At 48.5% G+C, this 27,888-nt stretch overlaps 6 protein-coding genes, 2 long non-coding RNA genes and 1 other non-coding gene across 10 annotated transcripts; 7 read left to right on the forward strand and 2 right to left on the reverse strand.

Moving 5' to 3' along the window:
• The first annotated feature begins 278 nt into the window (after positions 1-278).
• On the forward strand, positions 279-350 carry TRNAC-GCA. The gene has a single exon. It is a non-coding gene; the product is annotated as a tRNA-Cys (tRNA).
• Positions 351-2,161: 1,811 nt separating this feature from the next.
• LOC112346798 lies at positions 2,162-3,017 on the forward strand. Its single transcript, XR_002992576.1, has 2 exons — positions 2,162-2,518; positions 2,635-3,017. It is a non-coding gene; the product is annotated as an uncharacterized LOC112346798 (long non-coding RNA).
• A 2,583-nt stretch (positions 3,018-5,600) lies between these two features.
• Positions 5,601-6,475, forward strand: LOC9640029. Its single transcript, XR_002992578.1, has 3 exons — positions 5,601-5,947; positions 6,025-6,230; positions 6,308-6,475. It is a non-coding gene; the product is annotated as an uncharacterized LOC9640029 (long non-coding RNA).
• Positions 6,476-7,684: 1,209 nt separating this feature from the next.
• LOC112346705 (forkhead box protein A2-B-like) lies at positions 7,685-9,489 on the forward strand. Its single transcript, XM_024676213.1, has one exon. The coding sequence runs from the start codon at positions 8,415-8,417 to the stop codon at positions 8,871-8,873; it is 459 nt and encodes a 152-aa protein (XP_024531981.1). The 5' UTR covers positions 7,685-8,414; the 3' UTR covers positions 8,874-9,489.
• On the forward strand, positions 9,344-11,749 carry LOC112346769 (pentatricopeptide repeat-containing protein At5g27110-like). Its single transcript, XM_024676364.1, has 2 exons — positions 9,344-9,392; positions 9,993-11,749. The coding sequence occupies exons 1-2, from the start codon at positions 9,344-9,346 to the stop codon at positions 11,747-11,749; spliced, it is 1,806 nt and encodes a 601-aa protein (XP_024532132.1).
• Positions 11,689-14,509, reverse strand: LOC9640030 (glutamine-dependent NAD(+) synthetase). The gene is made up of 13 exons (XM_002971751.2): positions 14,309-14,509; positions 13,946-14,251; positions 13,658-13,881; positions 13,508-13,611; positions 13,320-13,457; positions 13,098-13,266; positions 12,914-13,049; positions 12,726-12,864; positions 12,481-12,657; positions 12,266-12,433; positions 12,110-12,205; positions 11,935-12,060; positions 11,689-11,882 (listed from the first exon to the last, which is right to left on the reverse strand). Exons 1-13 carry the CDS (start codon positions 14,500-14,502, stop codon positions 11,760-11,762), a joined length of 2,100 nt encoding a protein of 699 aa, XP_002971797.1. The 5' UTR covers positions 14,503-14,509; the 3' UTR covers positions 11,689-11,759.
• Positions 14,510-14,563: 54 nt separating this feature from the next.
• Positions 14,564-16,320, reverse strand: LOC9640386 (carbonic anhydrase 2). Its single transcript, XM_002971752.2, has 8 exons — positions 15,984-16,320; positions 15,847-15,920; positions 15,735-15,783; positions 15,560-15,676; positions 15,430-15,483; positions 15,060-15,145; positions 14,901-15,006; positions 14,564-14,844 (listed from the first exon to the last, which is right to left on the reverse strand). Exons 1-8 carry the CDS (start codon positions 16,137-16,139, stop codon positions 14,674-14,676), a joined length of 813 nt encoding a protein of 270 aa, XP_002971798.2. The 5' UTR covers positions 16,140-16,320; the 3' UTR covers positions 14,564-14,673.
• Positions 16,321-16,733: 413 nt separating this feature from the next.
• Positions 16,734-21,057, forward strand: LOC9640387 (valine--tRNA ligase, mitochondrial 1). 2 transcript variants are annotated; one of them, XM_024676205.1, is made up of 20 exons: positions 16,734-16,894; positions 16,967-17,044; positions 17,100-17,242; positions 17,307-17,379; positions 17,429-17,494; positions 17,541-17,624; positions 17,676-17,753; positions 17,800-17,883; positions 17,936-18,015; positions 18,067-18,124; positions 18,173-18,475; positions 18,534-18,704; positions 18,762-18,952; positions 19,001-19,406; positions 19,452-19,703; positions 19,762-20,250; positions 20,306-20,409; positions 20,467-20,566; positions 20,619-20,764; positions 20,828-21,057. In XM_024676205.1, exons 1-20 carry the CDS (start codon positions 16,736-16,738, stop codon positions 20,982-20,984), a joined length of 3,222 nt encoding a protein of 1,073 aa, XP_024531973.1. In that variant the 5' UTR covers positions 16,734-16,735; the 3' UTR covers positions 20,985-21,057. The 2 variants fall into 2 exon arrangements, with proteins under 2 accessions (XP_024531973.1, XP_024531970.1); XM_024676202.1 differs by having other exon boundaries at positions 16,735-16,894; positions 17,097-17,242.
• Positions 21,058-21,183: 126 nt separating this feature from the next.
• Positions 21,184-24,072, forward strand: LOC9640031 (E3 ubiquitin-protein ligase RNF14). The gene is made up of 7 exons (XM_024676207.1): positions 21,184-21,722; positions 21,780-21,860; positions 21,913-22,405; positions 22,462-22,841; positions 22,908-23,125; positions 23,185-23,335; positions 23,388-24,072. The coding sequence occupies exons 1-7, from the start codon at positions 21,204-21,206 to the stop codon at positions 23,520-23,522; spliced, it is 1,977 nt and encodes a 658-aa protein (XP_024531975.1). The 5' UTR covers positions 21,184-21,203; the 3' UTR covers positions 23,523-24,072.
• The last annotated feature ends 3,816 nt before the right edge of the window (positions 24,073-27,888 follow it).

The following is a 27,888-nucleotide window of genomic DNA, read 5'->3' on the forward strand; positions in this document are numbered from 1 at the left end:
CTTTTTTCTCTTGCTTTGAGATCTCTTAGGCACTCGTGACTCGATGGATGTGGAAATGCTTGTGCCCGCGCTCAATCTAGAGGGACCACCTTTGGTTTCTTAATCTTTCTAATTTTCTTCGTTGCTCTCAGAGCTTGCCTAGATTGGCCATGAAGATTTTCTGGTGAAGTCTCTGACATAGCCAGAGATTAGATAGCTAGGCAGAGTTCTGATCTCACGTCGCTTTCTCGCTAAATATCGTCACATTGTTGAAAAACCATGGCGTTTTCCACAATCGCGGAGGTATAGCTCAGTGGTAGAGCAATTGACTGCAGATCAATGGGTCTCTGGTTCGAATCCGGATATCTCCTCTCATTTCCTAACTTTTTTAATCTAACAAGGACGAGCTCTACTTTATTTCTTTTCTCAATGCATGTTGCGCGCATTGAATTCGCCGGCTCTCCATCGATCTCAATCTTGTCCGGTCAAGAGCGAGAGAGCGGAAAATGGAGGAAGTTTCAGGAATGGATGGACGGATCATCCTTTCTTCATGAATTCATCGTAGGCTCCACTGGCTCAAACTCTTTGATCGATGGATCCAAGAGATTGCGCCATTTAAACCAAGAGTGTAACAGTGAAAGGAGTTGTTTTGTCCCCGATTGACCGCGACCAGCCACCCGACTTGACAATGTCTTGGAGTGTTTGTTCCTCCGGCTCGAGAAAACAAATGGCGAAAGTTCTACAATACGATTTCCGGCATTGACAATCGGTGAAGTACGGATGCTCGTTCTTTCGTTCCAGTTTCGTCCCAGTTTCAGATCGGTTTTTTCATCTAGAAAAAAAAAAAAAAAAAAAACTTTTGGTTGACCCCCTGATGTGTACACGCCAAGGCATTTTTGCGTGTGCGGTAGCAACGACAAGGTACAAACGGCAGAGAAACTGTGGGCCTGGAGAGAAAATTAAATGGATTAAAACAAACTTGGAAAGATCCTCCTCCGCGATAAGCTCGACAAGTGTGTAGACTTACGACCCAATTCCGTCCCCGGATCGAATTTCCAAGAGGTTGGAAGAAGCCGCCAATTTGGCGTTCTCCGTTTTTAAATTTGAAAACAGGATATTCCACGGCATTTAGGGCTCGCAGGGACAGCTGGGACCGCGGTTTTTTCCTTGGAGTAGAGCGCTGGTGGCCCAATACTGTCGCTAAAAGCCCCACTTTTGCACGTCCTCACAGAGGAAAGTGAAAAGGAGAGAACCACGTACAGTAAACACACTCTCCAGCACCAAAGATCGACATGTCGAGGCTCGGAAGCCCCGCCATGCCACCTTTTGAGCCCTCCGAGCAATCAAACCGGGAAAAAAACACAAGCGAGACGAGAGCCCCAATAATCTGGACGAGATCGATTGAGCGCCCCATTGTCGGGAAAAGAGGCAGAAGGTTTCAAACCGATACGTAGGATCAATGCACGTAGACGTAGACAATGTACATACGGTTTTACCACTTTTGATCTTTTGTTGGAAAGAATGGGACCTTCTACTGACTAGTAGAGTGTGGGATCACACACACCACCCACCGAATTGCCGTGTCCAAGGATCCCACCAAGATCCCAAGTTGCCGCCGCTATACTGAGAGGGAAGGATCGAGCACCCTGGAACACACTGACACAAGAAGAACAGAGTACCAACTTGGTCATCTTCCTAGGTGCTCAAGGTGTCTAGGCATGCAAATGCCACAATTGGGCATTCTAGTACGTATGTCATGAATAGTAGGCAAAACTTAACTAATGTTGTTTTTTTCCTTGTTGCTTTGTGGGATTTGTGCGTTGGTTTAGAAGTAAAATGATTTGGCAATGGTGGTGGAGGATCGAGAAGTTGTCGGGCTCGCGCGCTCAAGCGTTGGGCTGATTGCCAAAAACAAAAGGTGGTGGATCGCGGTGAAGTGTGGCCTCGACATCCACATCCGACACAACGTTTCAAGCACCAACATGGACCATCTCACTATATATCCTTGCGACCGTTTGGGACAAGTTCCATCAGAACAAAAGAATGAGAGGAATTTTTACAGTTATACACTTTTGCATTTCTGCTATCTTTCTCATGGTTATAATTTTCATCTTTTCGCTCCTCACTGTTGCTTAAAAGGCCACACACAACACGGGGACCCCTAATTGTGTTTGGAGTTGTCTTGTGACTGATCGCTTAAACAACGCTATATAACATCGCAGCTAGCGGTTTTGTTCTCCCTAGGAATCCATCAACACTGTTCTAGAACGATAGGAGGGAGCGAAGAACTCGCAGATATTTCTATCATGTGTCGCCAGCAGAGATCAAGGCTTGCGGTTCTTCTTCTTGTGCTTCTTCTTGTGCTGCTGCCGCCACTCCCGGTGGAATCGTCCGCGCACCGGAGGCTCCTCCAAAAGGATTTGGAGTTTGATTTGCGACGCTTTCTCCAGTCGCTCATGGTGGAGAGCAAGAGGCATGGCGGGCTGCTCGTAGCGGAGCTCCATCGCGTGCCAAGCAGCCCGAATCCAATACAGAACGAGTGAGTATCCTCTCTCTCTCTCTCTTTTTTTCCTCCCTGAGCATTTATGTCTCGCAAATTCTTCCGCGCGAGAGAAAACAGAGCACCATCACATTTATTGATTCCTTCTCTTGCAGATTCACGGACGAAGTCCACCATTGAGAATTCGGCAATTCTCCGCATCAAATTGGCCCGCTCGCTCGCTCGATCCAATCCAAGAGATCGATTTCGGTAGTCGCCAAATCGTGAACGCAGCGAGTAATTCCGAGGCTTCTAGTTACATATACTCTCTCGCCCCTCGTGACACTCCGCGAGCGCAAGCTTACAAACATCCCAATCAATCGATCAAGAGCACGAGAAACTTGGTCAGGAACAGCGGAGAGTCCTTCAAAGTTACAAGGAATAGTTTAGAGAAATCGCTTGTCTTTTCTTGTGTGTTTTTGTGGATTCCATCGCTCTGAATGAGGAGAAACCCAAGCCCATCTATCATCTAATTCGCAAGTTTTCTCGCTCGATCATATCCCTTTTTCCAAAGTCACCAACTAGCAACGCAACTTGCCTTACACATTTATACTATTATTTCCCACAGACCTTCTCTCACTTGATCGATCATTCACAAAAGTTTGATGAGTTTCTTCCTCCTCTCTCTCTCGCCATTTAGTTAGAATCTCCTGGCGGATCCAAATTCATGCATGCGCAACAAGAACATTTAAAATCGGGAGCGTGGTAGAGGAGTACGTATACCCAGTGTCACAACGAGGTATAGATATAGGTATGCCAAGACATTGAATTTTAGAGTGTGGTTGGGCAACCATAGCCTGGAAAAGATGAAACAGGCCAAGACCGTGCATCTATCTCTGTGAAGCTAGATTGCCATCTATTCGATCCAGAACTCCTTTTCTTTTACGAGCTTGTTTCTTCCTCCTCTTTTTTGTTCTTGGGCATTTCAGATCCAGTGAAGCCTAGCGAGAATTTAAGGCCGTGTGTTGTTCCGGTCAGTGTACCAACATTCTTGCAGTGCGATCGAGATTTCATGATGGAAACTGTGCAAACACAAGTTAAAGATCGATTCTGGAAACTTTAGATAGCTAAGCGTTTAGCTTTTGAGTTAGAGCTTTAAGATCATGCCAAGCTGATGTATATAGAATTGACCAGCTGATTGACAAGGAAAAGAATCGCATGTATGGCCCGTGAACCCGGCCCATTCTTTGGATTTGTTTTGCAAGATTGTCAAAGCAAGCGAGCCACGCGGCCACATCTAGGCATCACGACACGGAGCTGGAGCCAAGCGTTGAATCGAAAAGGGAATATTGGAGCTTGGATGGAGCAAGCAAAGCGAGGGCGCAAAATAGTCAGTCGGGTCACCTAACGGGCAAAGAATACCGTACAAAATACTTGTTTTCTCGCAGAGCCTTGCATGATTTGGAGAGAACTTTAGCGCTGTAAGTGGACAAGCAAGGAAAGTCGTTAGCTTTAGCGCTTGCTGCACGCCACCTTCGATCGGTGAGCTCTTTTGGCTTCCCGCGCTCTTTAAAAATTTAAATGTCAAAGTACACATCGGTCATAGCCACGAGGTTTTTTAGGGTTCTTGATTGCTGGCGGGTATGAATGGCAACTGGTGAGTTCCTGGCATTGCTTTTTTCTAATGGCAACTAGTTCCTGGCATGTTTTTTCACTTCCTAGCATAGTTTATGACCTGGGCTCTGGAGTGTGAAGCTTCTTTTCTCTTTTTTATTTTCGGCAGGCATCTGATTGTTTTGTCGATGCACGGAACAATGGGACAAAATGGTGCCTCCGGATCATCACAGCCTGATCAACCGCGAAAAATAATTCACGTCCACAGCAACACACTGCGGCATACTAGTCTCCTCAAGCTCATAAATTTGCTGCGCCGCGGCTGACACTGGTGAGTGATTCCGGGGGATTGTTTGAATGATTGGAAATGGCCACGGCCCCACAAACCTGTGCCCAAATCACTCGCTTGGTTCCTTTGCGTCCCTTGAAAAAAAAATTTCCCTCATGCTTGCAAGACCATCTTATTTTTCTAACTTGTTTTTTTGCTTTGTTTTTCTTTTGTTTTTGCTCCATCTTTGCTTTTAACTTGTTTTTGCTTTGCAGGCACAGTCACACCACTGACAAGTTCCATTCAACGTTTTTCCAAATCTCTCTCGGAACGGAGATGTTGCCTCTGCGAGCAAATGTGATGAAGGCTTTCGTGCTCAGTGCGTACTGGCGAGTGTTGCTGCCATGGCGACGTAGAGCTTGGCCTGTAAGTCCTCTCTCTTTCCTAGTTTCCTGCGTTGCTGCTGACTGGTCTTGGTCTCTCGGTCGTGCTCCAGCAGTAGTTTTCGCTTTGTCTTTTCTAAAAAACTCTGGGCTTCGAAAGTGTTGGTAGCTCCTGTTTCGATTTATTGCCATGGCCAGCTAGCTCCAACTTGACAGTAGAATTTTTTCATCTGAGCGTATGAAAGCTTTGCGTTCCTTGCAGTGCCCGTTAATGGAAAGGTAATTGGTGAAGAGCAGAGCTGCGCGACGTGTCTAAGTTGTTTTAGCCTTCCATGTTTCGAGTTCTTGCTGTTTTTGTCACAAAATTCAAGCTCGCAGGCAGGCAGTCTGGCTGGATTTAAGAGAATGATGGCGGTATGAGTCAAGTGGCAACACAGGTACCCTGGCAAAGCTCTCACCGGTGTTGGGACTCTGATATGAAACGAGTGTGCGTTTGTGCTGTGTCAGGTTTGGAATATACATTATGTGTTCCTGGATGGGCCGAGAGTACATTCTCCCCATGCAAATCCCCAGAGTTCTTGTCAAGACACTGGCTTCGTGTTATTGCTCGCTACGTGACCAAACACACGTATTTTGGGGCGCTTGTTACCACAGGGAGGTGATTGATGTACAAGGACGGGTATGTTCTTTTCTATCTATTTTCTCGTTTTTTTCTTTCTTCTTTTTCTTTTTCTTTTGCCCTTTCGTTTTGGTTTTTCTTTCTCTTTTCTCTCTCTTTTCTCTCCAAGTGCATGTACTAACAGAGGCGTCCATGGAATTTTGCAGGGACGTTCTTTCTCCATGAGTCAGGCTTTTGTTTAAATGGGAGGAAGGCGACTGAGGGGCCTTGGAAAAAGGTAATCTGTCGAGGCACAGCTTAAATACAAGGTACGTATGCGTTGCTGGATATGGTGCGCCAGAGAGATCTTTTGGCTCACAGGATTCGTTCGTTCGGGCGGATCCTGACCTTTTTTCCAGTCGCAGTGAAAGAAAAAGCAAAACTCTATACGCTCTCATAGGCCGAAAGTTTTCCTTTCTCGAAACTAGCACGTTTTTTTTCTCCTGATGGTTCTTGCAGGTAGATATACTAGTACCAATGCCAATGTAGAAGATTTCATCAGGTACTCGGCACCACTTGAATTGCCGTGCTGAAGCAACGAGAGACTATCCGTTCGTGGTAACATGGTAAGTACCTCCAATGCATCTGAGCATTGATTGTCTTCCTTGTTTTCTAACTCTAGAGCTCGTTTTTCTTCTAACAGGTGCTGTTTTCCTGTGCTCGTGGAACCAAGTCCAGATTCAAGCAAATGCAAATGCGCACCGGCGAGACATAACATTAAACAAGGAGGAGCGTTTCGTTGCGCGGCCTTGGACAGTTTTTTAACTCACACGACACAGGCAAGCCAGCCACAGTTGTGTGAATTGATCCCATCGCAGACATTCCTCCTCCGACGTTGCGAACGTGGTGGTAAGTAACTCCAAAGTCTCCAAGTATTTCTTCTTTTGTTCTTCTTCCACATTTCATTAATTCCGTGTCATGCGCAGCTGCTAAGGAATCTGAGAGAGGGGGGTATTTATATTGTTTCTTCTCCGGGTCTCGGGAATCAAGCTAAAGGTAAAGAACAGTCCGGCTCTTCCAGATCTCCAGAGACTCCGCTCAGTCAAATTTATGATTTGGAGAGCGAGCAAAGATGATTTTCTCGATTGTGGAAGGTGATCCAGCTAGCCAGCCAGCTAAACGAGACGAGACGAGACGAGACGCGACGAGGATATCAGGCAAGTTTTACCAGCGATGATACGAGAAGATGATCGTTGAGCTGAGGAACGCCAGGCACAATACTATTTGGCTTGGCTTCCAAGGATTGGTTTCACATGAATTTATTCCCAGGCGCCATTAAATGCTCTTGAATGCATGTGCCAACAATGAATGAGGCAAGAGGGTGAGGTCTATCAAATCGGACATAAATGTTTGATGGTTCGTTCGTTCGCTCGCTTACGAATGGATAGAAAGTAAAAAAAAAATCAAGGGAAAAACTGATTTTGTATGTAAAAACGGATCATTTTCGCGATCAAGGTTTCCGAGGCCATGATCATCAAGTGGTGCTTCAAACATAGGAACGTGATGAAAGTGATCTCTGCTGCTGCGAAGGTCGAAAATGTCTGAGGAAGAACATGTCAAACGTCTATAATTTTGCTTGCTCCAGCCATTCATGGCTCATGAGCATTGCAGTCTACATATAGTTGTTTAGAGCGGAGGCGATGGTTCCATGCACGACGACGAGCCACATTTCAACGCGATGGAGGCATGTTTCGTCGTCAAAGTTTCGCTCCGCGTTGAATGGACTCTTTCAAACTTAAAGATTATGGAAAGGGATTGGATTGGCACTATGCTTCTTGGTGGGCAAGACCTCACTAAACAACATATAATTCAGTGACTGAATGTTATTGTGGATGCAAAGATTCGAGCATCTGGAGAACACGTTTAATAGCGTTTCTCAAGTTCCCAGTGCGAGAACTTCAGTTCCAGATCTCTTCTTCCACTAGCTGGAAGTGTAAGATAAAGATTCCTCGGGAATTTTAAACCAGCCATTAGCAGCACCTATCTGGAATCTCACTTAAGCTGACACTCGTCAATCTCTCCTTGGAAAGGAAGATCAAACGCGGAGAATACAGTTGTATTTTACTGAAGAAATAAGAATATGAAACGCTCGAATTGAATCTTAAGAACAAACAGGCATCTTCGCAGCCTTTAATGCGCGGGTGTTGAAATAGCATGACACAAAGGAAGAGAAAAAAAAAAAGAAAAAAAAAAAAAGAGAACCAAGGGGAAGAACACAACTACGTAACAGTGTTCACATCATATGATATCTTTGTAAGTGTGTAGTATAAGACATGTGCTTGTGCGTGAAAGTCTTTTTTTTCCCAAGGTGGGTTCTTGAGAGCGAGAGTTTGGAGTTTCATTTCGAGTATGATCGGCGTGCGAGGAGCTGGGATCCTCCAAAAAAGCAATTTTTAACATGAATGATTGGATCCTGCTCGTCAAGGGGCGAGCAGAATGATTCCCGGCTTGCACCAAGGGCCATGAAAATCGTCCGGGACGAAGAGGATCGAGAGATCAGAGTGAGCGAGAGGAAGAGAGAGAGAGGGAGAGACCAAGGATAAGCTTAGTTTTTCGGGTTCCACTAACTGCTGCTGGGAATCTCAGGGGTCACACACTATGAAAGGATTCTCTTTTCAAGTATAAAGGGCACCGATTCGTCCATGCGTGCTCTCCCGCTCTCGCTCTCTCTCTCTCTCTCTCTCACACACACACACACATACACGCTCCCATCTTGATCTTGCTTGTGACAATTGGCGATCTTTCTAGCTTCCATAAGCCGCAAATCTGTGCAAGCGCTCGAGAGGGACTCCGTGAAGATTGAAGCTGGGAAGACAATGCCTGTCTAGAGAAGGAGGAAGAAGGATAAAGAAAGAAGAAAGAGCAGAGGAGCTTAGCGATATATAAAGTTTCTTTCCAGCGCGCATTCTTTCCGGGCCGATTGATTGATTGATCCTCGAATTTTGCTGACACCGCCGATCGAGAGAGGGCTTTTTGTCCGAGATTTCATGTCAATCCGTGTCCCATCGGCAAGCCGTGGACACGGGGAGGAGCATGACAGGCTTCTTCATCTGCTTCATCAGGTGGTGCATGGCTATGGCGGTCGTCTTTGCTCTCGCGGCAGATCTTTGCGAGCTCAAGGCCAGCGCGAGGAAGACAATGCACGATCGCCACCACCAGCACCACCATTCATCCACAGAAACGACGACCCTTCACGTCCCCGCTTCCTCCTCCTCTAGCTTCTCTCGTTCACAACACCAGCATCACCACCACCACCATCGCCACCACCAACAATCTCCGCGAATGGACCAACAAGACAAGCTTGGCACTAGCGATGATTCAAGAGTGTTTGGCTACGCCGCTCACAGCCCTCCATCGCAAGGGACGCTGCTGAGCGATCCATTGCCTTCTCCTCGAGCTCCACCATTCTATCCGGGATCATCCACCTCGGATGCTTCCTTCTACACCTCCGAGCACCTCGTTCCCAGCGGCCCGGATCCTCTCCACAACTAAAAATCCTCCAGGAAATCTTGAAGCTCTTCTGCTGCTCGATCGATACAGAAGCTAGGTACGAGCGAGCGAGGATCACAAACAACTTCGTTCCAGCCAGGGCCAAAAGATACGTATATATGATCTTAGAACTTCGAGGGAGTTTTTTCTTTTTTTGTGTCCTTCTTCCAAGGCTCTTCTAACAACGAGCAAGCACACCACCGAGCAGTGACCAGCACCAGCACCACTACTCACACAGAGATCGAAAAGCCCTCCTCGGCCTTTTTGTGGCTTTTTGGATTTTGATTGACTGGACTGATTGATTGGTTTGATTCAATCATCATCATCGCCAACAACAAAGGAAGAGCTTTAGTTCTTCATCAAAGTATTGGGGCTTTTCACAAAAAATTTCTCGAGTCCAGCAACAGGTTGATTGATCGTAGAAGTTTGTATCTGCCCAATACTTCGATGAAGAGGATAAAAATCTCTGCCTCATGGCTTACGAGCGCAAGTTCTTCGTTGGCTGTGTGGTTCCTCCAGCCAGTTCTTTCTTGACAACAGGGAGGAACCAAAAAAAATTTTGTTCTTGGGGAACTTCGATCATAACTTATGAATCAAACGAAACCATTCCAAGGTGTAAGTGCTGTGTGTCTCCACGACTTGTGTTTCTCCCTCCCTGGATCAATCAATGCTCTCACGGAGTCAAGGCAGACCAAAAACGAGAGAAGAAGTTCTCGCATAATTGTCAGCTCGATCGTGCATCCACCACGAAGAACTGTTGACTTTCGTAAGACAAGAACAGGAAAAGAAAAGAGCTCTTTGTTTTTTTTTTCTATGTGTGTGTGTGTATGTGTGTGTTCTTCTTGGAACAAGCTTCTTCTCACTGTTGTAGATCTCCATCCATCCTCGCAAAGTCAACTTACATTTGGTGGCGCTGTCGCTAGAAAAAATGGCTTGCTGATGATGCAAGAACCAAAGAAAAATGTATAGAAGGGAGTAGGCCTAGGCCTAGCTATAGCCCTTGTGCTTTCTTTTGATATCTTTTTTTCTTTTCTCTTCTCTACTCTTTCCAAAACCCTAATCAGGGCGCCAGTCTCCCCAGATGAGATCACTGCGGCATCACGGCGGCGCCTCCGATTCCAGGCAGCCGAGCCACGGCGATCGATCCATGGAGTGGAACCCCGCATTCTTCCATAGCGCGCGCCGGGGTCGAGCAGAAATCCGGGAAATCCAAGAAGGTGAGGGTTAATCTAGCGCCTCTCCTCGCCGCGATCAAGGCATGTAGCGAAGCAAGGGATGTGGAGAAAGGGAGAAGGATTCACAGGGAGATTGGGGAGGAGATCAGGGATAATGTCTACGTGACGAGCAGCTTGGTCAGCATGTACGCGCGGTGTGGGAGCTTGGTGGAGGCGCGCAGAGTTTTCGATGGGATGGGGTATAGCCGCAGTGTGGTGGCCTGGACAGCACTGATCATGGGGCATGTAGAAAGCGGCCATGGCAGAGTGGCTCTCGAGCTTTTCGATCGTATGCAACTGGAAGGCTGCTCGCCAAACGCACGGACCTTCGTCGCCGCGATCAAGGCTTGCGCAAGGCTGGCAGAAGAAGAAGAAGTTGGCGATGGAAAGGCGAGATCTTTACGCAAAGGAGCTGCCATCCACTCGCTTTTATCAGCGTGTGGCCTCGACTCGGATGTTTTCCTCGCAAGTTGCCTGGTGGAGATGTACGCGAAGTGTGGGAGGATGACGAGCGCAAGGCTGGTTTTCGACGCCGCGCCATGCCGCGACGTTGTTCTCTGGACTTGTCTCATGCTGGGTTACGCTGACAATGCGGAGGAGGATCTAGCTCTGGATTGCCTTGGACGGATGGAAGCACAGGGCTGTCCACCAAATGCGTGGACGTTTGCTGTGGCATTGAAGGCCTGCATTGGGCTGGCGGGGAGAGAGCAAGGCACGCAAGTTGATGGGAAGATCTTTAAGGTGGGGTCTCTCCGGAAAGGAATGGACGTTCACTCCCGGGCCGCTGCCAGTGGATGTGACGAGGAAAAGTTCGTGGCAAGCAGCTTGGTGGCCATGTACGCAAAGTGTGGCAGCATGGTCGACGCCGGAAAGGTGTTTGACAGGATGAGGCAGCGTGACGTTGTCTCTTGGAACTCTCTCATAGGTGGATACGCGGAGAACGGGCAGGGGAAGCTGGCTTTGGAAGCTCTCGAGAGAATGGAGCTCGAGTGCTGCTCGCCGGACACCGGAACTTACGTCGCTGCGTTGAAGGCCAGCGGGAGTGTTGTTGCCGTGGAAGCTGGGAGGCGGATCCACGCTCAAGTTTGCAGGAGAGGTCTTGAGCGAGACCGAGCACTGGCGACTTCTCTGGTGGATTTTTACGGGAAGTGTGGGAGCATGCTCGAGGCTCACCAGGCGTTCGATTCACTCGCACCCAGGGATGCTGTAGCACTCACTGCTTTGCTCGCTGGATACAGTCGGGAAGGGGATGTGAGGAGCGTGCTGGAACTTTTCAGCGGGATGACCGCCGAAGGTCTCCGAGCCGATGGGATCACTCTCGTCTGCGTCCTGGCTCTGTGCAGCCATGCCGGCCTTGCGGATAAGGGGAAGGAGTTTTTCGAGGCCATGAGCTCCAAGTATGGCGTCACTCCGATGCTCGAGCACTATCACTGTATGGTGGACATTCTCGGCCGCTCCAATCAACTGGATGCCGCGATTTCCTTGGTGAAGTCGACGCCGGCGGACTCGAGCTCGTTGGCTTGGCTGACGGTCCTAGGAGCATGCACGAAGTGGCGAGACGAGTCCGGGGGAAGGGTCGCGTTTGGCTCGTTGAAGAACTTGGGTGAAATGGACGCGGCAGCTTGCGTGTTGATGGAAAGCATTTACAAGGCCTCGAGAAGATGAAACGAGCGTATCAAAGTGGAGTTTCGTTCTTCATTTTCGCTACCAGCTCGTCGATTTTCATGAACTGCCGCGACCAGCTCGAGTCGTACAAAAACTGGCGCTGATCGAAACGATTGTCGTCGGGAGAGTAGCTCTGCGATCCATCCAGCGATGTTAGAACTCAAGAAAGATCAAAGCAAGATTACCTCCGCGTGGTAACTTGGTGTTAGAGTCGTCATCTTGTGCCTGTTGATGGAATAGTAGCGGAAAAAATCCTTCACCTTGTTCGCAACTTGCTTATGGTGGAGTCCATTCCACTCTTGGCACAATCTCTGTACAAAGCGAGTGATGTGAGCAAGAAAGAAAAGTTAAAAACTCTACCTGGAACATTGCGACGGGCCCAAGCCTGTCGACTTTTCGCAGACGAGAAAAACTGTTGAGTTCATCGTAAGTCATCCCCATGTCCTCTTCGTCCGTCTAGCGATTCGAGACACAGCGTTAGAGAGAGAAGCTTATGAAAGTTTCTAGGCCAAGTACCTGTTTGTATCCATCGCTGCTCGGTTCCAGCTCCGCCGTTGGCGGAGCAGCTTCCACTTGAGCAAGAACAGGGAAGCCAAGTTTTTGTGCTCCCCAGCGAAGGAATGCTCGCAAGTCTCTTTTGCTAATACCACCTATGGGATTTATATCCGCGGAGCTGCAGTCATACTAAACGAGAAACCATAAGAGGAGAAAAGAAAGCATTGCAGCTCTACCTTGGTCATGTATCCTCGGATGCTTTCATCGGCATTAGAACTGCCGAGCACGAGAAGGAATCCTTTCTTTCTTCCGACCCATGGAAGCAACGAGGCTAGCATGTATGATATCACCATCCGGACTCTGGCTTGCAGATTTTGTAGTGCTAGATTCTCGACTGGAGTACCAGAGTCCACCTGAAGGCACGGAAGACAAGTGGTGTTGGCGACAGAAGAAAAGAACACGAAAAGAAAGGTTTTGAGACCTTGTACCGAGGAATTCTTCCAGTCAAGCCACAAAAGAGAGAGATGAGCGCGTTCACGACTATATCGATCTTCAAGTTCCAGTGGTTGGAGCCGATCTCTCTAGCTAGCTGCTGTGCCCTGCTTTGCGTATCTGTAGAGCTACACAAGGAATAGAATCGTCAAAGATACATGTCGCAAAACGGCTTACCTGTTTTGTGAAGCCATGTACACTGTGTAGAAGATCCTGCTAGCAAACTCTTGAGAATCGGCTGGTTCTTCACCGGGTTTATAGTTTCCTATCCTCCTCGCATCAGTCAAGACTCGTTTATCGTTTTCGTGAATAGCTGCAAAGACAAACGTTGCTTAGAATGTGGATGAGAATGGAGATTAACCTTTGATAACAAGCTGACACATGGAGCCAACTATTGCAGCCACTGCCGAGCTATCAGCACCACCAGAGAGTGGGAGCAAGTAACCTGAGGCTCCACTGCGACGCAAGTAATCCCAAAGCCAGCACGCTGGCCCCAGCGCTATTTCCTGTTCTGGTAGAAATCGAGTTGCCTGTTTTCTAAAACTCACGAGACTGGAACATATCATTGATGGTCAAACCTTACCTTCAATGGCCGACTAATTCGCAAAGATCGACTAGAGCTTAACTCGCAGAGAGATGCAGCTACGTTGACACAAGCCATAGAACGCCGCTCACTCGCCTGCTCGCGGAAGCTGCTTTTAGAAGCCCTGAAGTTGACGACCTGCAAGCAAGAAGCGATCACGCAAAGAAGCAAAAAAGAATAACACTCACCTCGTCTAGATCAAGGCACACTGTGCACACATCAACATCATGCAGCGAGAACTGGCGTCCTTGGAGGATCACTTCTCCGTTCATCACAACGCTGGCACATCCATCTGCAAAAAATAAATCCAGTGACGGTGCTTGCGAGCGTCCACTTACCATAGTAAAGCCGCCCGCCATCGCAGCCTTGCTGGTTTGCGTACAAGTAGACACCACCACATCTCTCGGTTACGTTTTTCATGAGCCGGAGCCTTGTACGCTGCTTTCGAAGCTGGTGGTGGCTGCCACTTCCATTGGAAATAATTTGCACGCCATGGAGTGCCAGGCCGCTGCTGGCTTGCTTAGGAGTGAAGAGCTCCTCGCAGCATTCGGACGCAAGATCCCTGGAGAGAGAGAGAGAAGCAAGCTTAGAAAACACTGCAATTTTTTTAATTTTTTTTCACGTACGTGTCCTGGAACGAGAGGTAGGCGTCTCCAAATGGCACTGTTCTTTGCGACTTGATGGCTTGCACACACTCCGGGAGATTCAAAGATGTCACCACCTTGTGCCGCTTCCACGACGAGAACCATCGCAGCTCGCGATAGTTTCCATCGTTGGCCATAAACTTCTTTGGACGAACGAGAAGAATCTCCCCATCGAGGCAAAACACCCGGCAATTGTAAAGCACACCTTCGTGTAGCACGGGAAGGCCGATATCACACACGATCCCATCCGTGAGGCCGGAAGAAAGGATCTCCGCCAGGCACTCCCATCTGCGCAAAGCGAGAGTCGATCGATCCCCAGCCCTAGAAATCGATCGAAGCACTTACGCGGTAATGCAGGTCTCTCGCTCCAGGAAGTGATCCTCGCAGCCATATCCAGTGAGCTCCAGCTCGGGGCCGACGCGGAAGGCGGCGCCGCTCTCCCTAGCGACGGCGATGGACTGCTTGATGTTGCTCAGGTTGTGATCGAAGCTCATCGCCCATTGATTCAAGCTAGACACTGCGAGATTGACGAGCCTCATTGCTCAAAAGCCCTAAAATTTAAACCCTAAAACCTTCCATCCCGCCAAGTAAGCTATAAAGTTGGAGAGAAAGGCATTTTTTCTTATGGTTTCTTCCACAACTGGAGTTTCACTCACTGGTGAGGTGAGGCGATTTGATCTGTGTAAGATTATATACTTTCGATTGCAAGATCAGAACTTGGAGATTTCGCCGGGTTTTCCATCAGCTCCAAACGTCCAGTACTCGAACGCGCCATCTACAAAGTTGTAGTAGCCTCCGTGGAGAGCGACTTTGCCGCTGGTTACTGCCTCTTTGACGAACGGGAAGCCGAGAAGGTTGGACAGGGAGACGTTCACGGACTCCTGCAAGGCGCGAGATTGAGGGACTGGTAAGAGGGAAAGAGATATCTTGAGGACACCTTCTCGCATTTCGTGCATTGGTGGTCGATCTGCCCCTCCGGCTCGGACTTGAGCGTTGATGCACGGGCAGGGCGACCGATCTCGATCCAGTCTTCGATGAAAGCACTGAGGAAACCGAGAACTTTGTAAGATCATGAGAAAGATGGCTGGAAAGTTACCTCCACTTGGCTGCGTTTTCTTTCCGAGTCATGAGGGCTTTGATGCCTCCACATCTGCTGTGTCCAATTACCAGTATGTTCTCGACCTGATACACAGAGAAAAGCAAAGTTTCTACAGACAAGAAGAAGAAAAGCTTATGACACACAAAGATCCCAGAGAAATGAAAGGTCAAGAAGAAGAAAAAGAGCTTGAAACACAGAAATCCCAGAGAAACCAAAGTTTCAACACTCCAGAAGCAGAAGAAGAGGGGAAACCCAAGAGCTCCGAAAAACGAAAACTTGAGGAATAGAAGCAACACTAAAAGCTTGAATCTTTCCAGAGAACAAAAAACTCTAGCAACATAAAAATTGAGAGGAGTGAGGGATTTACCTTGAGAGCCGTGACAGCGTACTCCAGAGCGGCACTTGTTCCAGGATAACCAGCCTGTTCACGAGACGATCATGCTCGAGAAAGGTCTCTTATGTTTTTGAGCTTGAAAAGTCGTTGGATTTTGTAGTACCTGTTCTGGAGGAGGCACCATGTTAGCAACGTTGCGAACAACGAAAGCCTCTCCCGGCTGGAACCCCAGAACGGTGGTGGGACAAACTCTCGAGTCAGAGCAAGCAATCACCATGAACTGTTCCAAAATCACGAGAAAGTTATAGCGAAGGAATTCGTTTCGAGGATTCGGAGACCTTGGGAGATTGTCCGTTGGCCAGCTCGTTGAAAAGCTCTGGATTCTGCCTGAAAATACCACAAAAACTCGCACCTTGAAGAGCAAAAGCAAAGAAAAAAGAGAATTTTTACGTGTATGTCTCCGCTTTAAACTTCTGGAAGCCTGTCTTGATCCTCTCTGCGGCTGCCACTTTCGTCTCTATAGCCTTGCGACGACGCAATCCAAAGATTTAAGCTCGAGAGGGAAGAATTCAAAGAGACCCACTTACAAAATGTGGCCGCTGCGAGCAGCAAATCTTCCTCCTAGCGGCGGCGGCATTGCAGGACTGTGGCAGCGATCTCGCCCCAAGAGCCTCGGAGGTGATTTGGTTCCTGGCCAGGAAATCGGAGGCGGGCAGAGCTTGGCAGCAGCGCAACGAAGACATGGCGGCGACGCGGCGATCTCTTCAAAGCCACCCGACTTTGATCCAGACTTATACCGCAGGCCAAGGCATCTGGGGAGTATATCCCAGCGAGCGGAGCACGAATTTTTCGAGCACAAAAAAACGAGCACCAAAGAAAAAAAACAAGTGGTGAAAGGTCGTCGACTTATCAACTGGATGTTTCACCTGAGCCACCATAGCCAAGCCGCTGTTATCCATTGCGTAAATCGTGATTTGCTTATCACAAACACGGTGGGATTTTCGCTTGATGCGTGAGAAAGATTGGGACAAAACCATGAAGATCGGGAAGAAAGAATTTTTTTCCTAGGAGAATGATCGTGGATGCTCATACAAAATCCATTCTTTTGGTCATATTTTCATGGAGAATGACTGTGGAAGAGCTCAAAGTTCTCATTGGGTCACACAAAACCAAGTTTTTGGCTGATGAAGAACAAGGATTTTCTGGGTGATGGATCGGGCAGAGATTCGTGGTGGAGATTTCCTTAAGACCACCACCGCATTTCTAAAGCTAAAGTTTCTCCCGGGATTTTAATCGAGGAAAGTGTGGAAGAGAAAGACTATAGGCAGGGACAATGACAATGCTGCTGGGGGGCGGCCCTAGTAGTATGTTCCTTGTCAAAAGGAATTTTTGTAAAGTAGTCCCGGGATTTAGGGTTTTGAGCAGCGGCAGGGTTCGGCTAGGCATGGAGGACGGCGCGCCAGAAGATCTGGAGCGCAAGAAGAAGAAGGAAGAGAAGGTATGCTTCCAGTTCTTCTCCTGGATTTGCTGCGGTGCGTGTTCTAAATCCGCGAGCGCTGGCGCTCGGCAGGCTAGGGAGAAGGAGCTCAAGAAGCTAAAAGCCGCGCAGAAGGCCGAGGCCAAGAAACTCGAAGCAAATGCCGCCAAGGTAGATTTTTCATGTCGATGTTTTAGATTTTGGTTCTCGTTTCTTTGAGCAGCAGGTGGAATCTAAGAAGGAGAAGAAAGGCAAGGAGTCTAACGACGATTTGCCCGATTCCAAAAATCCTTACACTCCTTCCGGCGAGAAGAAACGCCTGGCGCCTGTGATGGCGCAGGGTTATAATCCGGCACTCGTGGAGGCATCGTAAGTTTGAAACTTCTTCGTGCATTCTTGTCTCTCAAATTGTTCTAAAGTTTATTTTTTTAAGGTGGTATGAGTACTGGGAGAAACAAGGTTTCTTTGTTGCCGATGCCAGCAGCCAAAAGCCCAAGTTTGTAATGGTAATACTTGTGCTTCATTCCATAGTTTCTAAACTACATTGTGTGCCAGGTAATACCACCACCAAACGTCACGGGTGTTTTGCATATTGGACACGCTCTGATGTGCGCTGTGGAGGTAATTATCCTTTTGTTTCTCATTCTATATTGACTTCTTTTCTCAGGATACTCTCACGCGATGGCGAAGAATGAAAGGATATGAGACTCTTTGGGTACCAGGAGTAGACCATGCTGGGATATCCACACAGGTACAATGCAAGTCCCATTGTTTTTAGCTTGTTCCTGAGGATCTTTCACAGGTGGTTGTAGAGAAGAAAATAATGCGGGAAAAGGGTTTGACGAGGCATGACGTAGGCAGGGAGGATTTTGTGAAAGAGGTATTTTTTTCACCGCTTTCCTGGACTATGCTAAGTGTTACTGCAGGTGTGGTCGTGGAAAGAACAACATGGAACTAGCATTTTCTCCCAGTTGCGGAAAATGGGAGCTTCTGTCGATTGGTCTCGAGAGGTAAGATAGTTGCGGAAATATTGCTCTTAATGGAATGTGTGTTTTTTGCTAGTGCTTTACAATGGATGAGCCAAGATGCAAAGCTGTCGTAGAAGCATTCGTGCGGTTTCACAAGGATGGGCTTCTATACAGGTTTTTACTTTTTTCAAAGGTATGCCGCTATCTAATTTTGCGTTGCCTCAGAGATAATCGTCTCGTGAATTGGGATTGCGTTTTGAGAACAGCAATTTCAGACATAGAGGTAGTCTTCTTGTACTTGCTAAACTACACACTAAAGCAATGTTTTCAGGTGGATTATATTGATGTCGAAAAACGCACTCTCCGCAAAGTACCAGGATACAAGTCTACTGTCGAGTTTGGGGCCTTAACATCGTTCGCGTATCCTTTGGAAGACGGCAAAGGGGAGATCGTTGTGGCAACGACAAGACCAGAGACTATGCTAGGTGATTCGGCAGTGGCTGTCCATCCAGAGGATCCCAGATACTCGCATTTACACGGCAAGTTTGTTGTTCATCCTTTCAACGGGAGAAAGCTTCCAATCATTTGTGATGCGGTGCTGGTGGATATGAACTTTGGCACTGGAGCTGTGAAGGTAATTCTATGTGTTTCGTTTTCTTACACCCGGCTCTGTTTTTGTTTTGTTTTTACAGATCACCCCTGCACACGATCCGAATGACTTCCTTGTTGGAAAGAGGCACAACCTTCAGTTTATCAATATTCTCACTGACGATGGAAAGATTAACGGCAACGGAGGTCCAGATTTTCAGGGGATGATGCGTTTTGACGCTCGTGCTGCCGTGTTGAAGGCCTTGGAGGACAAAGTAAGGCAGAAACTTGCGGCAGAATGCTAAGGAATATCTAAATTCTTCTACGTGCAGGGTCTGTATAGGGGTGTGGCTGATAATTCCATGAGGCTTGGTATTTGCTCTAGGACCGGCGATGTCGTGGAGCCGATGATCAAGCCTCAATGGTATGTTAGTTGCAAGGACATAGCTGCGAAAGCCTGCAACGCGGTGCGAACGAAAGAGCTTGAGATCATCCCGAGTCAATTTGAAGACACCTGGTTTCGGTAAGTTGAGATTTATTCTCTCATTTTAGCTTACTTGCTCATTTGCAGGTGGCTCGAAAACATTCGAGACTGGTGTGTTTCGCGACAGCTTTGGTGGGGGCATCAGATCCCAGCCTGGTATTGTACGTTTGAAGGTGACGAGCTAAAAGAAATGGGGGCATACAATGATCACTGGATTGTGGCTAGAAGCGAGACCGAGGCCAGAGTAGCAGCCGAGGAGAAATTTTCAGGAAAGAAAATAATCTCTTTCGAGCAGGACCCGGACGTGCTCGACACGTGGTTCTCGTCCGGACTGTTTCCTTTCTCTGTGTTGGGATGGCCAGAAGCTACGAAAGATCTCCAAGCATTCTATCCGACGACATTGCTCGAAACGGGCCATGATATTCTCTTCTTCTGGGTTGCTCGCATGGTCATGATGGGAATTCAGCTCACGGGAGAAGTACCTTTCAAACAGGTAATTTTTGCGTGATTAAACTGGTTTTCATTCCCTCGTTTTCAGATTTTCTTGCATGCAATGGTCCGAGATGCTCATGGCCGTAAGATGTCCAAGTCCCTTGGCAACGTGATAGATCCACTGGATGTGATTCACGGTATAACATTGGACGGTCTCAAGGCAAAGTTGTCGCAAGGAAACCTGGATCCAGCCGAATACAAGACGGCTTTAGCCGGTTTGCAAAGCGACTTTCCTGAGGGAATTCCCGTTTGCGGAGCTGATGCTCTTCGTTTTGCTCTTGTGAACTACACTGCTCAGGTACGAGTTCAATTCTTCCCACAGGGGAAGTTTCTAAACTCCTTCCATTTGTGCGCAGTCCGAGAACATCAATTTGGACGTCCAGCGTGTGGCTGGCTACAGATACTGGTGCAACAAACTCTGGAATGCAATCCGATTTGCGATGCTGAACCTGGGTGACAACTTCATTCCCTCTGAAGAACTGAATATTTCCGAGCTGCCGTGGAGCTGCAAGTGGATTCTTTCTGCTTTGAACGGAACCGTAGCTGCCGTGGATGGACATATGGAGAAATACGACTTGTCCGCAGCGTCATCGGCAATTTACTCTTGGTGGCAGTACGACCTTTGCGACGTGTTTATCGAGCTAACGAAGCCAACACTATCGAAAGGAGACTCAGAGGATGCCAAGAAGCTGACAAGAGATACTCTGTGGGTATGCCTGGAGAATGGACTACGGCTATTACATCCCTTCATGCCGTTCGTCACTGAAGAGCTGTGGCAGAGACTGCCAAGAGCCCAGGAGGAGAACTCGTCGATCATGCTGGCTAGCTATCCAACGAGGAGGAAGGTACTCATTTGATCTTATCAAAGACGTCGTTGCTATAGAGTGTTTGCTCTTCCAGGACTTGGATAACGAAGCTGTCGACGCCGAAATGACTTTGATACTATCGACTGTGAAGGCTGTCCGAGCTCTTTGTGCGGCATGTCGCGTGCAACCAAAGCAAAAGTAAGATTTTTCATTTGCTATTTTGCTACTGAGTCGAAGGATTGTTGTCTCGTGTAGGCCGGGAGGTTTCATTGTCACAGGAGACGCAGAACTCTTCACAATGTTCACAGATCACTCGTCGGAGTTAGCAACACTGGCAAACCTTTCCAGCATGAATGTGAGTGGAAAGAGTTTCCTTGCGAAAGCTGGCCTCATCGTGATGCTTGCAGATATGCAACGATGTTGCGGAGCTACCAGCGGGCTGTGCGGTCACCATTGTGAACGACAAGGTATCGGCCTATGTCATGCTCCAAGGCATCGTGGATCTCAGCTCGGAGCTCAGCAAGCTTCTCAAGCAGAAAGACGAGGAGTCGAAGTAAGTTCTTCAGAGGTTTCAAGCTATCATCGTCTCTTATTTGTCGGTGTGAAATCCTCGCAGGAAGATCGAAGTTTTCCAGAAGAAGATCTCGTCCCAGGTCTACAAGGACAAAGCCTCGGAGGAAGTCCAAGAGGCCGATCGTGCGAGACTCGCGAAGATGGTCGGAGAACTGGAGCTGAGAGTGGAGAGCATCCAGTTGCTACAAAAGCTGGTTTGATCGGGAAAACAATCGCTCCAAGTTTTGGAAGTTGGATCCAAAAGTTTTGAAAAAAAGAAAAACGTTGCTTTCATGCGCTGGTCCTCCGCAAGAGCGTTCATGTTTCAAGCAGGAAAGCTAGTTTGATTGGAACATCGAGTTTCACTACAAAATGCCGCTAGAAAGAAAAGATTCGCACACTAAAAAAGATGTGTCATTGATGGCCCGGTAAGCGTGTGGATGGATCGAAAGAGCGTCAGCGCCCGAAAGATCATCCGGCAGCTGGCCAAGAATCCAGAGTTTGTAGCGAGCGGACTTCCATCGCCGCCGGCGGGATCTCCGCTGCCGCTCAGCGTCTCGCCGGCGGCGGACAGTCTAGGGGCATTCGCGTCCGCCGACGATGAGATCTCGTCACCAGGTAGCGTCAGTGTGCGTCTGTCGGAATTCATAGGAAGTAGGAGGAACCGAAGGGGGAGGAGGAATTCGCGGCCGATGAGCGATGAGAAGAACGAGGATCTTCGCGATTTTGGGGAAGTATTTGTCCAGGATTTAGAGGAGGATAGAATTGTGGTAGACAGCGGTGCGAGCAGCAGCGGCAATGCGCATGGGATTTTTGCTAGTGATGATACCGGGCGGCCCGAGCTCGAGGATTTGGAAACTATGATGCTGCGAAAACTTTTGGAGCAAGATAAGACGGAGGCGGCCAGTGCCATTGCTGATGACAAGATTTCTCAAAACAAGCAAGAACAAGACGACGAAGTAAGTTCTTTACTTTTCTTTTCTTTTCTCTTGCAGTTGGCTGATGTGAGGACGTAGATTTTGGCCTTGGAAGCTATCTATGAAGGAAGTTTCAAGCACCTGAGCAAGGAAAGCGATGGTGATCTTCGCTGCTTCATGGTAAAGTCTATCCTTTTGTTCTAGCTTGCTATATACTATCTCTTCGTGACAGATAGAGGTCACGCTGGAAGCCTTCGAGAGCATCGAGATTTCTATGGAACGTCCATTGCCTTCTTCTGGAGCAACTAATCGGCACAGCTTTACGCTACAGTACCTCCCACCGATTCATCTGGCCTTCCTTCTTCCGAGCACATATCCATCACACTCTCGTCCACCTTTTGTACTTCATGCTCAGTGGCTCTCTGCGGACAGGCTTATTCGCCTCAGCGATAAGCTGCTGGAGATTTGGGAGGATCAAAAGGGGGAGGTCGTGGTCTATCCCTGGACGGAGTTTCTCCACTCTCAAGCTTTGAGCGCCATTGGAGCCTTCGAGAAACTAGAGCTGGTTCAACAGCCGCTCAAGCTTCACGATCCAAGAGTTATCTCTGGATGCAACTCACTCGACGAGGATGCGCTCTCCCTTCTTCGCTACAACGAGGAGATGCAACTCAGTACGTTTCTCAGTTCCATCCATCTCTGCACCATTTGTTTCGAAGAATCCACTGGTGAGCATTCTTACGTTGAAGTTTTATTCTTCTTTGACGAAAAGGTCTCATTGCAGGAAGAGAATTTATAAAGCTTCCCTGCCAACATGCTTACTGCCGAAAATGCATGCAGCAGTACATGTCAGTTCACGTCACCGATGGCTCCATCAACAGCTTGAAGTGTCCGGATTGTAAGGGAGGCATTCCACCATCTGCGCTGAAAGAGCTTCTTTCCGAGGAGGATTTTGAACGATGGGAGAAGCTGTGCCTGCAGAAAACGCTGGACGCGATGAGCGACATTGTCTACTGTCCTCGCTGTGGTGCAGCATGCATTGAAGAGGGAGATCATGACGCACAATGCAGCCGATGTTTCTTCAGTTTCTGTAGCCTCTGCAGAGCGGCAAGGCACGTCGGTCAGGAATGCCTCACTCCAGAGGCTCGCTTGTTAATCCTTCGCGTAAGTTTGACAATCTCCCTCTCTCTCTGGTGCCACCATCACATTTGTGTTACTCTACTCTTGCAGGATCGAGGTTCCCTTTCAGAAGACCAGCGGAAGCGGGAAGAAAACCTGGTGAACGAGCTCAAAAATCTCGACTTTGTCAAGAAGGACGCCAAACCGTGTCCAACGTGCGGCATGGCCATCTCCAAGTCCGCGGGCTGCAACAAAATGACTTGCTCCAACTGTGGTCAGTACTTTTGCTTCAAATGCGGGAAGCGGATCGATGGCTATCTTCACTTCAGGTGAAACTTCTTCGGTGGAGTCGAGCTTTCGAGTGACGAACTCTTTCTGGTTTTTGCAGCAATTCGTGCACTCTTTTCGACGATGACGACAGAGGGGAGAATGCGCAGCTTTGGCAGCTGGTTCAGCAGCAGGAACAGCGTCAGCAGCAGCGGCAAGAAGCCATAAGGTTTGGAAAGCCTTGTCCTTCGTGTGGCCAGCCAAACGTGAAGGTATCTCTCGTTGGTTATTTTCCTTCTTTCGATGTCTCGAGGATTCTGGCAGGTTGGAAACAACAATCACATATTTTGTATGAGCTGCCAAAACCATTACTGTGGCCAATGCCACAAATTAGTGCGAAAATCTTCGGAACACTTCGGGCCCAACAAGTGTAAGCAGCACTCCGTCGAGCCCAGATGATTGAACGAACTCGCCAAAAACAAACATGAAGAGCTATGTTACAACCAAATGAGATTTGTCAAAAATCTTCTTGGCCGGAGGAAGCTTATACGACTAAAATCTTCACGCATGGGTCACGTCCTTCAAGCTTCGCTTTTTAGAGGGCGAAGTTCCGTACAAGGATCCAGAAGAATATACTACTAATGTTTCGATCCGATGTAAGTCCTCCGTACGATCGTCCCACAAGCAACATCCCAAGCAACGACAAAGGAAGCGTTCTACAAAAGAAGCGGGCAAGGAAGATCGCCATAGCTCCACGGGAATTGTGCGAGAGTGTGTCTTCGGCAGTAAGCTCTAATCGAGTCCTCGCGAGCGAATGCGTCCAATCAAGCCATCAGCGAACCTCTTCAATCGACCGACCGACCCGACGGAAACCACACGCGGGCAACGCCATGTCTTCAAATCTGCCGGACAGTCCAAGCAAGGAGAATCAACCAACACACAGCATCAAGACGCACATAGAAGCTCGTGTACAAGATCGAGAAGCACGAAGATGAGCAAGCCATCCACACCCTTTTGCGCTCCACCTTCCTCCTGCGATCGCGGCACAATGGGAACAATGCCAAACGCAAGTTCAAGACCAAGATCTCAAAGAACAGGGGCTTCTTGCTGGCATCTCGAACGTCACGTCCGAAACGTCTTCACGCCCGCAAGCTGCTCCCCACACCAAAGCGCGCCGACGCCATAGCCAAGCTTCCCACCAACGGCTCCACAATTTTAAAAACCACTGCCCCCCTCAATCAAGAGCAGCTTGGAAAAATTGACTTGTCATCTTCACACAACACCGCCATGCGCTACCACCACTGCGGCATTGCCACGGCAAACGGCACGACCTCTTCACTCCAGCGATGGTTGCAACACCAGATGGAGCAATTTCACCACCCCGCCACAGCTTACCATTGAGAATTCTCGGGCAAATACATTAGCACGACTAACGTCACTACACATCGAATATCTTCCTACCGCCCAGTGCCACCCAAGCATGCAAGACCAACACAAGAACAACTGAAAAATCAAGAAGCTCTCCTGCAAGATTGAAGCATGTCAAGTGCGATATCAAATAGACAAGATCAAAGAGCACCGTCTACGGGACCCGGTGGAGTTTGCGTTATGGTTCTCGGGGCTGCTGCTGGTAATAATGACCCAAAACAGGATTTTGGAGGCAAGATGAATGTAATCTTGTGAGATCGTGCTTGACATGCGAGACCAGCTTGCGGGCTTGAAGCGAGAGATGTAGTTGCATCCGAGGATTGACCACGTCCTCAAAGAGTGTCAAGACCATGAGCTAGTCCACTTCAGCTTCCTTAGCCAGCCGCAACACAAGCTCAACACAAGCTCCCGGCAAGACAAAGCCCTACAAGATTAATTGCCAGCTGCAACAAGACCTCATCCCAAGCTACACTGCTCATTGGCAACCAGATCTAGCAAGCCCACGCCTCTCACAACTTGGATGCTGTCCCTTGTCATGGGTTTTCACGAGACTTAAAGACACTATCTGATAGCAAATGTTTTGAAAACCGACGTCGAGTAATCTGGAGTAGCCAACATGGCGAAGTCATAAGATCATGCATACGAGCCTTTGCCAGCCAGGAAGTCGTGAAGCTCGCGTATGTGGCTCTGATCGGTCTATGGCGCTACTGTGAGAACATCTGCATGGACAGCGAAGCCGACACTTCGATTTTCTAGCCCGCAGCTGCGATGCAAGAACGGATTTTCTGGCGGCTTCGATGAGACCTCCAAAGATGTGGCCATCCAGTCCGTCTTTGCGTCGAACAATTCTGAGGCAGTATCCTGGGACTGAGCAAGAGCTGGTCGAGAACCGGATTTTTCGAGCCGGAACGGGCCTGAAGAATCAAGGGATGATCAGCATCACAACCCGAGCTTGGACGACGCTCCGCGATGTGCTGTGGGCAATGGGAATCTTCCTTCAAGAGAAGACAACTCCCCAAGCAAAGAACGAAGTTGACACTGAACAAGATATCTTTAAACAACTAGTCCGGTCGGCTGATGTCCCTTCGTTGCTCGTCGGAAGCTCTTCCGCGGACAAAGCACAAGGGAGAAGGACTCTGGTCTAACACATGGCCACCATCACCTTCCTATTAGAGTTATGCTAAGTTGCTACTTAAGCTCAATTTGTCACCAACTAGCCAAAACCACAAGCCGAGACTACTCTTGCCGTCCAGTCCAACGCTGCGACACTATGCCAAAGTCAGGAGCGTAGAAGCTATGGAACAAAGGACATGCAAGCTAAAACAAAAAAGAAAAGCAAAGGCCTAAGGGCAAGACGGAGTGCATCACTTCTAGAGCGACGAGTATGAAGACTTGAAGAAGCTGCACAAGACCGAGCTCAGGTTAGTGACGCTTGCGCAGAGCGCCCTTGACGAAAAGCTGAAACAATGGTAGCAAAGGATTGCGAAGAACTGAACCCGGCATGGACCAGACCCAACATTCAACGTGGAATTGGCACGCCATCGAAAGATGCCACATAGGAAGCCACAGGCTCATGATGGAGCTAGGTCGCTGCAACAAAATTCCACGAAATCTACAAATCTGCCCGGTGTGCGCTGGAAAATAGAAACAGTAACACATGCACTCAAGCCTTGCCCTGCCTACATATCGACTGGGCCGAAGAAAGAAACACACTCAATTCGCCAACAAAGCAACAACTTCCCACCTCGCTCCATTATATGCGCTGCGCGCATTCAGAGGCCTCGAACGAGAGATGTAGGCAGGGCAAGTGCGAAGGAGAACGAGGACGATGAAGAAGCGGACGACGCAAACTTGCATCCATCCATCTCATGCTGCAAGATGAACAGCATATAGACGTGAAGTATAAAGGAGGTATTCCACCTTATAATGCTTCTTCAGAGCCGCAAGGCACTGTCAGGAATGCCTCACTCCAGAGGCTCGCTTGTTAATCCTTCGCGTAAGTTTGACAATCCCTCTCTTTGTTGCCACGGTCACATTTATATTACTCTAATTGCAGGCTCGACGCTCCCGAGTTTCAGAAGACCAGCGGAGGCGGGAAGAAAACCCGGTGAACGAGCTCAAAAATCTCGACTTTGTCAAGAAGGACGCCAAACCGTGTCCAACGTGCGGCATGGCCATCTCCAAGTCCGCGGGCTGCAACAAAATGACTTGCTCCAGCTGTGGTCAGTACTTTTGCTTCAAATGCGGGAAGCGGATCGATGGCTATCTTCACTTCGGGTGAAATTTCTTCGGAGTTTTTTGTGGAGTCGGGCTTTCGAGTGACGAACTCTTTCTGCTGGCTTGTGCACTCTTTTCGATGATAACGACAGAGGGGAGAATGCGGAGCTTTGGCAGCTGGTTTAGCAGCAGGACAAGAAGCCATAAGGTTTGAAAATCCTTGTCCTTCCTGTGGCGTCAAGGTATCTCTCGTTGGTTATTTTTCTGATTTCAATTTCTCAGGTTGAAAACAACAATCACATATTTCATATGAGCTGCCAAAACCATTACTGTGGCCAGTGACACCAAATAGTGCGAAAATCTTCGGAACACTTCGGGCCCAACAAGTGTAAGCAGCACTCCGTTGACCCCAGATGATAGTACGAACTCGCCAAAAACAAACATGTTACAAATGATCACCAGATTTGTCAAAAATCTTCTCGGCCGGACGAAGCTTATACGGGGACTTTGACGACTAAAATCTTCACGCATGGGTCTTTGATGTTGTGTGGTGTGAGCAAAGTTCCGTACAAGGATCCATAAGAATATACTACTAATGTTTCGTACAAGCGCGAGCGTGATGTAAGTTCTCCGTACTCATGCCCCAAGCAACGAGAAAGGAAGCGTTCTACAAAAGAAGCGAACAAGGAAGATCGCCATAGCTCCACGGGAATTGGGCGAGAGTGTGTCTTCGGCAGTAAGCTCTAATCGAGTCCTCGCGAGCGAATGCGTCCAATCACAGCAATCGACCGACCGACCCGACGGAAATCACACTCGAGCAACGCCATGTCTTCAAATCTGCCAGGTCGCGTCTTCACGCCCGCAAGCTGCTCTCCACACCAAAGCGCAGCTACAAACAGCCGCTCAATCAAGCAACTTCAGAGCAGCTTGGAAAAATTAACTTGTCATCTTCACACAACATCGCCAACTGCGGCATTGCCACGGCAAACGGCACGACCTCTTCACTCCCAGCGATGGTTGCAACGCCAGATGGAGCAATTTTACCACCCCGCCACAGCTTACCATTGAGAATTCTCCTACCCAAAGCTCTTCACACGGCCATCACTTATCGCAGCTACGAGGGCAAATACATTAGCACTACTAACGTCACTACACATCGAATATCTTCCTACCGCCCATG

This window comes from Selaginella moellendorffii, unplaced genomic scaffold (genome assembly GCF_000143415.4).
Source record: "Selaginella moellendorffii unplaced genomic scaffold, v1.0 SELMOscaffold_17, whole genome shotgun sequence".
Lineage (NCBI taxonomy): Eukaryota > Viridiplantae > Streptophyta > Lycopodiopsida > Selaginellales > Selaginellaceae > Selaginella > Selaginella moellendorffii.